The sequence below is a fragment of the Trachurus trachurus genome (assembly GCF_905171665.1).
Source record: "Trachurus trachurus genome assembly, chromosome: 7".
Classification (NCBI taxonomy): domain Eukaryota; kingdom Metazoa; phylum Chordata; class Actinopteri; order Carangiformes; family Carangidae; genus Trachurus; species Trachurus trachurus.
The window spans coordinates 24,824,813-24,836,953 of NC_139901.1; the positions used below are offsets into that span (position 1 = coordinate 24,824,813).

A 12,141-nucleotide genomic window follows, 5' to 3' on the forward strand; every position below is an offset into this window, starting at 1 on the left:
TATTTTGGGAGGAAAGCAACAAGAAATGCCTTCCTTGACTTAAGCTGCCCTGTGTTTACATTGGGGGAGGTCATAGTTCACTCCCCATCACTGGTGGAGACTGTGGTATGCACTGTGGAGTAAATGCATACAAATATTAAATCCAATTAATGCTGTTTTTCATTGGCTGGATGTGTATTGTGGAAGTTGTAGACAGGCTTTTTGGTGATTTAGAATCAACCTGGGGAATAAAAGGGACTCAGGAGGAGGGGGGTTGGGCTTCGTACTGTTGGTGGCCCATTTATCATATCTCCGCCTTCTAGTGTTCAGCTCCCATGAGGGCGGCTCTTTAAATTGCCCCAAAACTCCTCCTGGCTGGCGCCTTTTTCCCTTTATCTGCACGGGAGAAGACGCACGTGCTATTTATAGGACGCCGTCGGAATAAACTTCTCAACCTGCAGGTAAAAAAAAAATTTCAAACATTTTTTTTTCTTTTAAAACTCTGTCCTCTTCCTTTTCTAATTCATAACTGTTTTTTTAATCGCTGCATGAGCTGGGATTTTAAAGGGGCGGGCTGTGAGTTTGACGAATAAAAGCTGTAGCCTATAGATCGGTGCAAGGCTTTTTAACCGGGTACAAGCAGCCAGCCTTAAAGGAAACAGAGGTTATAGCCGAGCGATAAAGGTGAGTGCAAGAAACAGCGACGGTGAGGAAGGGTAAACTCTGCATGCTCGATCAGCCTCTACCCGACGTATGGTGCATTTTACGGAGCCGGAGCTCCGGGGACAGAGGAGGCTGCACGCTGTCGATGTGAAGCCGTCTTTTGTTGCCTTGGCCCGGGCTTTCGCCGCCGCAGATGAACCCAACCACCTCGCGCTCTCTCGCTCCCCTCTCGCTTGCATTTTCTCTTTAATTTTTTTTTTTTAAATAACAAAAAAAATAGAAAAGAAACAAACAGCGGTCGTGCAGGCGAGACCGGGAGGTTTATCCTGCATATCCTACCGAGCACACAGCAGCCATTGTGTGTATGTATGGCTGTAGCCTATGTATGCACGAGTGTGTATGTGTGTGTGTGTCTGTGTCGGTAGATATCTCCCATGTCCCCGGCGTGCAGACATGCTGAGATAGTTTCATGCGCAGGCCTGATCTCTGGCCACAACAAGTACAAGCAAACGGGGCCTCTAAACATGGTCGGTCCGGGGGAAGGGAGCGTCGGGTTCAGCGGTGTTTCTGCAGGTTTGTGCGGCCTCGAGTCCCCGGCTACATCACGCGAGCCGGTTTGATGTCAATCCCTTGTTTGTGAGGCACCGTCGGCTGTGTATTTGTGTAATGGAGCGAGCACAGGAGACAGAAATAGACCCTGGAAATAAGCGCGGATTAATTGAGTTAAACGCGTTACCGGTGTGCGGTTAGCCGGCTCGTTTTTTGGTTTGTTGTTGCGGTCAGGGGGGAGTTTAAAAACGCCGTGTGTTTTTCTGTGCTCTGTGTGTGTATTTGTGTGTGTGTCCGTGTCAGTGGGTGTGTGCGAACTCGACGCCTTGCCTTTCCTTGCAGCAGCAAGCCTGACCGGTGTGATTTATTCTCACTTAGGTCTGAAAAAAGCAGAGCAAACATGAGCGACAAGGGGACAGTCTCACCGAAAGAGAAGGAGGCAACAGAGAAGAGGGGGCGTGGAAGACCCCGCAAGCTGCCCGAGGTAAAATCCTCTGACGTAAGTAGTGCCTTTTTTTTTTATTATTCCTATTCCTGGTGTCTTAAGTTGAACCAATCAGGTGTGTGTATGCAGGAAGGTATCACCTGAAGCACACCTAGATCAGACCTGTGTGTTGGAGACAGGGAGGGCCCGAGGTGTTAAACCAGACCATTTAAACCCACTCCCCCAGCTCACATCTGTTCCAGCAGATGCTCAGGTAGATTATTGCTGTTGTTGTTGTTATTATTACTGCAGCTCAGGTGCTCATGCATAAGCCTCCTCTTTGCTGCGGCTCTGAGCCCTGGGTGAAATCAAGAATCGAGACATGCCCGTTTCAAGGCCTTGTGACCGTGTGCTCACCCCTTATCTGTGTAAGTGTAGACAGCTACAACAAACTTCCTGTGTGTCTCACCGGGTTTGTAAGCAACCTGTAATTCAACACCTTGAAACTGGTTTCCCCTCCTCGTCCAACCCAACCCAACCCCCTTCACAGCACATCTCAGCTTATCATGTAATGGATGACATAGCAGAGTCTGAGCGCAGACTGGCTCATATAGCTGTCACTCAGCACCGGGAGCTGTTGGTATTGAATTGCTCGGTTGCTATGAGCTGCAGTTGTAAACGCGCAAGAAATGCAACAGGAGATGACCCCGCCATGATGGAGCATACAACCACAAATTATCATATGAATAGGACGTATCCTCTCCTGCTCAGTCTACCTTTCATTTTTGAGTCGATGGTAATCCCCTAAATTTCTACTGAGATATTCCCCTGCTTACATCTAGGTGTGTGTGCTTCTGAGAGGATGTTTGTGTTTTGTCTTCATGGAGATGTCATGTAGTTTGTTTCTATGTCACACCATGGCAACCTGTGGCTCTAACCACCTGTCAGCTCTGTGAAGTACATGTCAGTTGTACTGACCTTGGAAGGAGAAAAAAAAAAACAGCGTTATGCCTATAGGAGTCCTGCATTTACAAGTATCCATGCTTGTAGTATTTTAAAGGAAGCTATTGGAAAAAATTAAATATACACATACTAAAAATAAAACGCAATATTGGAACATGCTAACTTGTATTTTGATTGTCTGATTGTCAGGAACCAAGCGGATCCCCTGTTCCAAAGAGGCCCAGAGGACGGCCGAAGGGCAGCAAAAACAAGGCAGCCGGCAAGGGCAAAGTAAGTCAATGCTGTCTGCGGCCGTGTTTTCGCATGCTGACAAGTCATGATCCGAGCTGCAGCTAACGTGCATCCTGAACCGGACGCCGCCGGTGCCAAGAAAGACAGACGTAGCTTCACAATGACGATGCACATGACATTCGTCGTCCCATCTTCTCCTGCGACCGCTTCCTCTTTTCTTTTTCTGCTAACCCCAGAGTCTTTTTAGCCGATGAGCATTTTAACGGTAGCTAACCTCATCCTCTTAAAAGGATGTCCTGCTGTTACTTATGATATATTGGTTGGCTGCATTTTCACTGCTCCCCCCCCCCTCCTGGTGTCAGAAATAGCCTGGCTAGGGTTTCCCATTGTAAAGACCTTGGTTTACTGCCTTACTTTTTTTTTTTTTTTTTTCTGAGTGATGCTCAGTCTGTACTTCCTGTCCTCCAGTTTCCTGCAGCTTGTCATGCACAGTGCGGTGCAGGTGCAGAGGCCGCAAGACTGTTTCCAAGCTGACACTAAGCACCCCTCCGCCCCCACCCAGCACACAGCCCTAGTTCTTCTCTGCCTGTCGTCTCCATAGCAACAACTGATTTTTCTCCCTCGCCCCAACCCTGCAGCTCCCCCGTGCGCTCCGTCTTCACTGCTATGTATGGGAAAGGGAGAAGGAAGGAGAGCGAGGCGGAGCGGAGCGTGCATACATGTATGATATAGGTTTAGCAGCGAGGGGCCGAGCTGCAGAGGGTTTGTGTCTCTGCTCAGTTCCACCAGCTGTCTCTGAGCCTCAGACCAGGTGGCCAGCGAACTGGAGTGCCCTGTGTGCAGTTCCTGTCGGCCTTCCAGATAATAGCCAATGAACCCAATGCCCCCTTTCCGTCTGTCTCATTGCAGTGGAAGCACCGCCATCTGCAGGCAGCTAGATGCAGAGCTCTGTCGATTTGTTTATACCACAGGTTTTCTGCACTGTGTTTTTTTTTTTTTTTTTTCTCCTTTTTTCCTCCCCAAAAAGTCTTGGCTTTGACTGTGCAAATCAGCAGGTCACTGAGCAGGAAGATCACAGCAAAAACCCCATTGTCATGCCTTGCCTCATCACCCCATTAACTTTTGTTCTGTTTGTTTTGTTTTGTTTTCCGCAGAAGGCAACGGCACCCCCATCTACAGGGGCAAAACGCAGGGGAAGACCTAAGAAGGAGGTAAGATAAGAATCCTTGCACAAACAGTGATCACATTTGTTAAACCATTCCTCTCCCAATTGAATTATGATTGGTATGACCGTCTGCAGGGCAAAATTGCATCTTCCTAATTCCCCCGGCCCGCCTCCTTCCTCTCGGACGACTCATTTTTACTCATCACAGCTATTTTGGTTCTCGTGTGTTCGTTTAGAGCAGGATTTTGGTCGGTAGCTGGCGATGTTCAAAGGCCAATCTGTACCTGCATGACAATTTTCTCCCCAAAGATCGTTCTCAATCCAATGATGTGTAACCGATGGTACGGTTCTTAGTATTTTCTTTAGTGTTTTTTTTTTTTTTTTTTTTTTTTTTGTAGCTGTGCCAAAAAAAAGTTGCCAGACCGTATTCAGCCGGTCAAAAAGCATGTGTTTAATCTCGGAAGAAGTTGTGGTCTTGTAGTAACATTCTGTCATGTGCATGAGTGGTTAGGGCGTACTCTGAAAGAAGTCTGGATTGCATTAGTCACAGAAAGGAATGACCCAAAGTTACCCTCCTAACTAGCCCTCTCATTTTTATGAATGAACATCTTTGGCAGCAGGAGTGAGTGTGAGGAGCAAAGGCAAGAGAGCAAAAAAAAAAAAAAAGCAGGATGCCTCATCATGACTCACCACTCCTTATGAATCACTTTTCACTACCGATGGCTCACCCTTCCCCTGGGTGGTTTTCATGCCACAGTGGTTTATCAAAAATTTATAATATTTATTTTATGTTGGGCTGGTTTATTAAAAGTAAAAACAGTCATGATGGGACATGAATCACAGGCGGCAGCAGTCGTTTGCCGAACACAGGCGGCAGTTGAGCAGTTTCCTCCACGGTTTTATTTGAAGGCCTCACTGTTTTTTTCCCTTCTGTCGCAGGAGAAGGAAGAAAAGGCGTCCCAGGAATCATCTGAGGAAGAGGAGGAGGAGGAAGAGGACCAGTAATTCACAACGCATGCTACCTCACTCAACATACTGACTTACTGTTAACCAGAACTGGGCTGTATCTCCAACACCAGTGCCACCACATGACCACTGTTCAAGACAAAGCCCCCTTTGCCAAAAGGAGGGTTAACACAGTACATATATCATGCAACAGCACTGGATAGAACGATGGACCTTGCTCAAGCATAGATCTAAGAATTACATGAAAGGTAACAGCCCTTTTCTCTACATGTCATGTAATCACAAGTCTTTTATACTGGACAAAGGTGTGCTCCAAGGAGCCTGGACGTTTCCGTTTATCCCCTAAAGATGGTTTGTAGGACATTTTCTCTGCTTAATGTTACTTATTTGTTGTACCCGCATCTGAGATGGTAGGGCATATAGAGTTTTCTCCATATTTTGTACTGGACAAAGGTGAATTTTACCTATACTTGCTTGTTTTTTCTTTTTGTTAACTTTTTTTTTTTTGAGGGAGGGGTTGTTTTTTGTGTGTGTTTGTGTGGATAACCTATCCTTTGCATTGTATTCTAGATGGAGTTGAGCTTCAGCATATAGGATGAGAATAGGTAACCGACGGTAGAGGAGTTTCTTCTTTCCCTTCCCGTGTCTAATCTGCGTAACTGATTTCACCTTGTCTCACTGATTTTAAAGCAGAGTCATCTGTACCCCCCCACCCAGAACCCCTCCCTGTAGGACAGTGTAGATTTAGTAATATGCTTCTTCTCCAACTTCCTTCTCAGTCCTCAGCGTGTAGTGGGGAGATGTAAAGTGTATCCTTAGTAATCAGAATAGTCTGAGACTTACTGTTTTGTTCCTTCGGGTTACATACCATTTAAAAAGAAAAAAATACAACAAAAAAACATGAGTGTGCTGCTTTTCATGTTATAATAAAACTCAAATCTTTTTGGTATAATGTGTGTTTTTAAGGATAGGGTTGGCAGAGTTCTAGGCTGAGAGCATCAGTGTCATTTCTTCAGGGAGCTTTTACAAATGCTGTTACATTGGTGTCTTTGTCTTCACATGGTCCTCAGTTTTCCAAGCGCTCACTCAATCACTCGTTAAGGCAAACTGCAATTGGTCAAACAAGGAGTTTGATTGTAACAGAGGATAGTCGGTGGCACTACTATCCAACAGGGCTGTATTTTATTTTATTTTTTCATTCCATCTCGCTCTCACTGCTTCACCTGGCTTGGTCCTTCTGTCATCACTTATTACAGTAATATACTTTTTTCTTAGTCTTTTTGAAGATGTGTGTTTTATGACGTCTGCTACAGGAAAAAAAAGATGTGTGTGTGTGTGTACTTCTAAGTGTCAGGGAACCCGCGGTCACAGTCCACTTAACTGGGTTTTTCCACACACCTAAGCTGCTACAACCTCAGTTACGAAACCCGGAAAACTGCAAACAGGCGATACAAGGCCTGGGATTTCATACCTCACTCAACAGCTTACTTTACCATATAATTGCATTTAACTGGTTTTCTGTTGTTTTTAAATGTAACCTCTGGCATGAGATGGAAAGATGTCGTTATTACAAAGTTTGTGTTTTTTTTTTGTTTGTTTTTTTTTAAAAACCTGACTGTAATAAGGTATATAAGATGTCAAGTGTGTGATTGTGTGCATACGCAACACGTCTTGGCTCATTCATAATCGGAGCTTGCAGACAGGTTGTTTTAAATGTGTGAAGCAAGTCAGGGAGACCTGTCAGCTTGACAACTGTGTTCGCTGACTGTGGTAGATTAGCAGGTGTGTTTTTATTCTTTAAAAAAAAAAAATCTTCTGGTGCACTGAAATGTTGGTTCAGATTTTCATGGACAAATGTTTGTGTGTTTGTGATAGACTGGGCGCTCTTTCCACTTAACCGTTCTGTTGGCCACAGTGTGTTTGGCTCTACCACACACAGCCACCTTCGCCATACTCGTACAACAGTCATACAATGGTCATTTCATGTCTTCTTTTTTTTTCTTTCTTTTCTCAGCATCTTCAATTACTCTTGACAATACCAGTGTCATTCTTCATATCAACATCTTGCATCCGTTCATTTATATACTGTAAACTCAATAGGATGGGATCATTCTTTTTAATGTACACCGTATATAAATGTACAATGTCTATATTTCTATGGTGCCCTACAACAATTTGTATCAGAAATGGTCAATAAAGAGAATTTTCTTTGTCATTTTCTGTCACAGTGTCTGGCATGTATCCCAATTGATATAAACCCATTTGTCCAAATGCTCAAGAAAACATGGGTTGAGGTTGAATGATATTTTTATTCTGAAGGATGGACTTATAAAATGACAATTACAGTACCATGGTAAAGTTGTATCACTTTATTCACATCTCTTCATTTAAATCAGCCTCATCCATTTTCTCAAAGCAACAACTGTACAACAATCTAAAAGGGAAAACTTCATAACAGTGCAGCCATTGACATTTCCATCAGTAGTTCTTTTTTAACTTCTCAAGTGCAACCTGAAATCGGAGCCCTCCATGAAAAGTTCACCAGTGTGAAGAATGAAAGTCTTATGATCAAACATTTTAAAGTGTGAATGGCCCATTTCATAGTTTGTGAAAAAAAAAGCAGTCTAGATAAATGCATAGAAAATGAACAGATGTAAAAATGACACACAGGAGCATGTTCTGGGGTTAAGATGTTTCAGAAGTCCAAAAGTGACTGCAAAAAACATCTCCTACATTAAAAATGATTCTCCTTCCGGAGCACCTTTTGGATGTCATACCTGATAACATCACAAGTTTGGAGCAAAAGCTGTCTATTACAATACATGAATTATTGAGTATTGAGTGTCATCCCCCTTTGAGGACAGTTTAACGGCTCTATTGTTCCTAGTTTACATTCACAAACACAAGGCAAATAAAGGTCAGGAAAGATTACAATTCATCAAGAAAAGAAAAAGAGCGAGGTTTCCTGAGTGCTTTATACAGTCAGACCTATGGCATTCATTGAGCAGATTCTTCTGCTGGAGGTAAATGCGTGCTGGTGCCATGCCTTGTAGACAGGACATATTTTGGGCACTAGTCACAACTCATTTTAGGAGTGGGAGCCGGTTGGTGTTATTTACTTTCATATCTGGCTTTTCATGCCATTGATAAGAGTCATAGGATTTGGCTAAACCACAAAAAGATCCAGATTGTCGGGGCGGCAACCGAAGCTCTGTGAGCAAATTAAAACTATAGAGGGTGTTTTCAACCTTTCCGACTCAAAATGAAACAGAAAATTACAACCTAATTTTTTGTCTCAAACCTAATTTTAACAGCTAATTCGAACTTCATCAATCTTCATCAAGCTTTGAAGTTTAACCCTTTTTTGGGAGTGGTGCTGCTGTGCCAGTGCTGAACACCAACAGCATTGCATCCAAGAAGCCATATTTGTTTTTAATGCAACGGAAACAACCTCTATGCAACAACAGGTCCGGCAATGATCAGCAATCTCAGAGCAGAAGTGATCATTTTCAACTAGTGCATAACATTCATACTCTCACCGCAGCCCCCAGATTATAGTCAGTACAAATGCCTACTGCAACCCACAGGAATATAACTGCTTGCCACATGCCGCCCACAGCATCTCAAATGTAAACAACAAAGTACACCTCCAGAAACCTGTATCTTTAGATATGGTCCTCCTCTCTAAACTTTGAGTCATGTCCCCGCATACCACAGTAAAACAAAGTCCGAATAAATAATTTCAAATAAATAAGTTTAAGGTACTGCGTCTGTTAGGCACACAGGATTGGCATCAGAACCTCACAAATGATCAGTCATTCTGTACATAAAAAGAAAAATGCTGACTCTTGCTGATGGATGCCAACGGCAGTAAAGAAAAACAGTAAAAGTCTTGTGCATGACTCTACAAATGACTGATCTCTGTGGTTGAAGGTCGTCTCCACACTGTCAAATGTTCGATGCCATGGTTTACTGCCATCACGCATTGACGTCTTTGGCCAGAAGAGGGCGTCGCTGTTGATAACTTCTGGCCCAACCTTGTACAACCTGACCACATAAAATGCAAAGTGCACAGTTAGGAATTAAAACAGTGACTTTTGAAACCACAAGCGTAGCATTGGTTTTCAGTGAGGATATGTGGAGATGTTGTAAAATAATAAATTGAGTAAATATTTCCTCATCTCTCACATTTCAAACAAAAAAAACAAGGAGAGGAGATCGATCCACAGACCTCACAGTGAATAACCTTCACTGGAACTACTTTCTATTAAAGAAATAAAGTGAAGTGAAGTGAGCAGCAATGACAACGTTGTGTCAAGTATAGTATCCTCAGTAACAGGGATGAAAGGGCATGTTTCTTTTGAGTTTTTTAAAGCACTATGAATGAAAGTTTATAACTCTCACTATCTGGACTGGTAGTAGTGGTGTAATTTGGGCAAACTCACCCTTCTCTTTCAACAATACAGATATTGACATGACAAATGTTTTTCCAATTTAACACTGGTGGAGTTAAACTGTGGTGAAAGAAAAGGAAAGAAAGTTTGGCCATGGTAAATACTGCCACCTAGTGTTTCCCTGGGCTCAGTGCATGCCTTGAGTGGAAATAAACAGGCCAATAATTTAATTTCAGCTGTGTTTTTTTTATAGAAATGGCATCTATTTCTATTCCTAAACTAAAACCATGAGGTTAATCAGTTTAACCATTATATGATGACAAATCTTGTGTGGACAAAAAAGTGTCTATTATGTTGAGAAGACAACTGGTGACTGAGGAGATCCTAAGACTAGCCACTAACTGCTATTGTGGAGGCCTTGATACTTGCACATACAAAGAGCAGTGCAGTCTTTCCTGTACTACCATTACTACTGTTAGCTATGTTTTGTATGTAGAAGAGGAAGAGACTGTACAATTGGGGAACTACTGTTCTGTTAAAAGATTGTGCAAACAAGGACATAAGCACAGTCAAACAAAATGCAATGCAATGCATCAAAAGATATGTCTTTACACCATCTCTGAGGAAAATACTAGAGCTGGGGTAAGACCTTATACGAATGAACCCCCCCCAATGAACTTGACTTGTGAAAAAGTGCTCTAAATTATGACATTGCCATCTCCATATGATTTATAACAGCTACCTTTGTCACAGGTGGAAACAAAAGTTTGAAAATCAGTGCTGCATCATACCCGTGTGTCTTCTTCTCTCCACAACATTTCTTGTTCAGCTTCATTAAGCTCCTCTGAAGGATCGTAGGTGTAAACTGGCAACAGCTGATGACGGAGTCTGTCAATCCTGAGCATCAAAGTAAAAGAAATCAAACAGGAACTTAGTAAATCATACACACAGAAGTGAAGAATTCAAGTTCACTTATGTCACTGTGCCATGAAATTAATCCAGACTCAAGTCTTACCTCCTTTTCTTACGGATATACATGACCTGAAACGGACAAAATGAAGAGTTTTTACATGTACAAGTCAACACATCAAACTATCAAAGATCTTTGTTGACAAGTCAACTCTTCTAACCAGTCCAACAACTTACCACAGCTGCAGCTATTCCAATTATGGTGATGAGGAAGAATGGCACCAACACATAGCTGACTGCCACATCCCCATCGATGATGGGAGGGGGCTGAGTAGTGCTGTTCATTGCATATGTTCAGGAATGGTGGGGGGGACGGGAGGGGGGAAACAACACAGGGGTCTGCCCGTGCAAGGCCTTTACAAGCAGCAAGCCCCCTCCCTGTTGCAGACACTGTGCAGAGGCTCTCTCCTCAAGTTGCGCCTTTGTTGTTTATGCCTCATCCTCGTCGTTCATGTGACTTCCACATGGTATCACTGACCTCCCTAATCAGCGAGAAATCTGAGAGCACACGGAATGAAAAGAATTTGCACACAGTTTGAGAAGCACATAAAGGAAGATGTAACCTACCAGCGTGGTTGATGTGGAGGAACGATATCCTGCCAAGTTGCTTATCTGACTTTTTTTTTTTCCTTTTTTGTCCTTAGTTATGTTCTTATTGGCAAACAAGAGACAAGTTTCAAACAGACCCGTTCATTACAAGAGATACATAGTCGGGTTAGCAGCCCCGACAGGAGACATTTCTGTTACTGCGGTTCTTCTTGAATCTGATGACAACCTGTCCTGTGCTTCCATAAAACATTATCTTAACCACTGCTGTCAATGAACTTCTCTATTTAAAAGCTCACGTACTTCACGGCTATAAAGTCAATGACCCAGCGTTTCTAGCTATATAAACATAGCTACCGTTAGCTGCACCGGTGGATGACACCGCACCTGACAAGTTGCTTCATTGCCACAAACACAAACCCTCTGGCATTGAAAAACCCTCCGCTTACAGGCGACGCTGGTTCGGTGCAAGCCAATGTTGCAACAGTTCACATGTTAATAGTCAATATCGGTAATTTCTCACCAAGTGCGCGACGTGCGACGCCTCTTATTTCCACCAGCGTTAATGTTGCGATTTACAACCAGTTTGTCTCGTGCCAACGTCGGTCACTACAACACTTCCGGTATGGCTCCTTCAAAGTAAAAGCGTCAGTCAGGATGACACACAAAAATGCGGAAACGCGCTTTATTCACATCGACGGAAAAAAAAAAGGAAGACACTATCTCGTGGTTTTAGGATTTACTGACTAATGGTTTATTGACACGTGTGAATTAGGCCTATGTGTAACTTTTCTGATAGGCGGCCTAATGAACAGAGAGTGCAATGTTGCCATGGTTACAGTCAGTTCCGCTCTACACATAAGGGCTGCTTGAAACAAAAGCCCCAATTACTCTGTTTTGTTTACGTCCTGGGTGTCATTTGGTCATTAGCCAAATTAGCCCTAGTCTATTGCAGGACCTGACTGGTCAATTTGTACTGCTAACTTCTACTGCTACTGCACCACTACCTACAGCTGACTGACACTAGTAAGAATTAAGACTTTAATCGCCGAAAGGGGAAATTAATGTGTCTGTCAGGTCATCTACCATTTGCAGAAGAATTAAAAAGCCAGATGGTTGTATCTTCACCTTGCAGCGAAGAAAGAGTAGCCGTCCACCACCTTCATTTTTTGGGGTCCATCAAGGTGTTATGAAGTGGATGATCTGAGTTTACCTTTAACATCTTCAGTGTGCATCTCATCCACCACCTCCCCCGTGTCCAACCTGGCTCAAATTACAGAGCCAGCTTTCCT

General features: G+C 43.3%; 2 protein-coding genes across 7 annotated transcripts; one reads left to right on the forward strand and one right to left on the reverse strand.

Moving 5' to 3' along the window:
* Window positions 1-322: 322 nt before the first annotated feature.
* On the forward strand, window positions 323-6,110 carry hmga1a (high mobility group AT-hook 1a). Of its 4 annotated transcripts, none has more exons than XM_083975580.1 (5): window positions 323-440; window positions 1,570-1,690; window positions 2,768-2,848; window positions 3,964-4,020; window positions 4,914-6,110. In XM_083975580.1, exons 2-5 carry the CDS (start codon window positions 1,592-1,594, stop codon window positions 4,977-4,979), a joined length of 303 nt encoding a protein of 100 aa, XP_083831706.1. In that variant the 5' UTR covers window positions 323-440; window positions 1,570-1,591; the 3' UTR covers window positions 4,980-6,110. The 4 variants fall into 4 exon arrangements, with proteins under 4 accessions (XP_083831706.1, XP_083831705.1, XP_083831708.1 ...); XM_083975579.1 differs by lacking the exon at window positions 323-440 and adding an exon at window positions 584-663; XM_083975582.1 differs by lacking the exon at window positions 323-440 and adding an exon at window positions 893-1,004.
* A 1,184-nt stretch (window positions 6,111-7,294) lies between these two features.
* On the reverse strand, window positions 7,295-11,465 carry smim29 (small integral membrane protein 29). Of its 3 annotated transcripts, XM_083975962.1 has the most exons (6): window positions 11,373-11,445; window positions 10,871-10,954; window positions 10,481-10,801; window positions 10,350-10,375; window positions 10,126-10,231; window positions 7,295-8,987 (listed from the first exon to the last, which is right to left on the reverse strand). In XM_083975962.1, exons 3-6 carry the CDS (start codon window positions 10,586-10,588, stop codon window positions 8,919-8,921), a joined length of 309 nt encoding a protein of 102 aa, XP_083832088.1. In that variant the 5' UTR covers window positions 10,589-10,801; window positions 10,871-10,954; window positions 11,373-11,445; the 3' UTR covers window positions 7,295-8,918. The 3 variants fall into 3 exon arrangements, with proteins under 3 accessions (XP_083832088.1, XP_083832087.1, XP_083832089.1); XM_083975961.1 differs by lacking the exon at window positions 10,871-10,954 and having other exon boundaries at window positions 11,373-11,465; XM_083975963.1 differs by lacking the exon at window positions 10,871-10,954 and having other exon boundaries at window positions 11,237-11,376.
* Window positions 11,466-12,141: the final 676 nt, after the last annotated feature.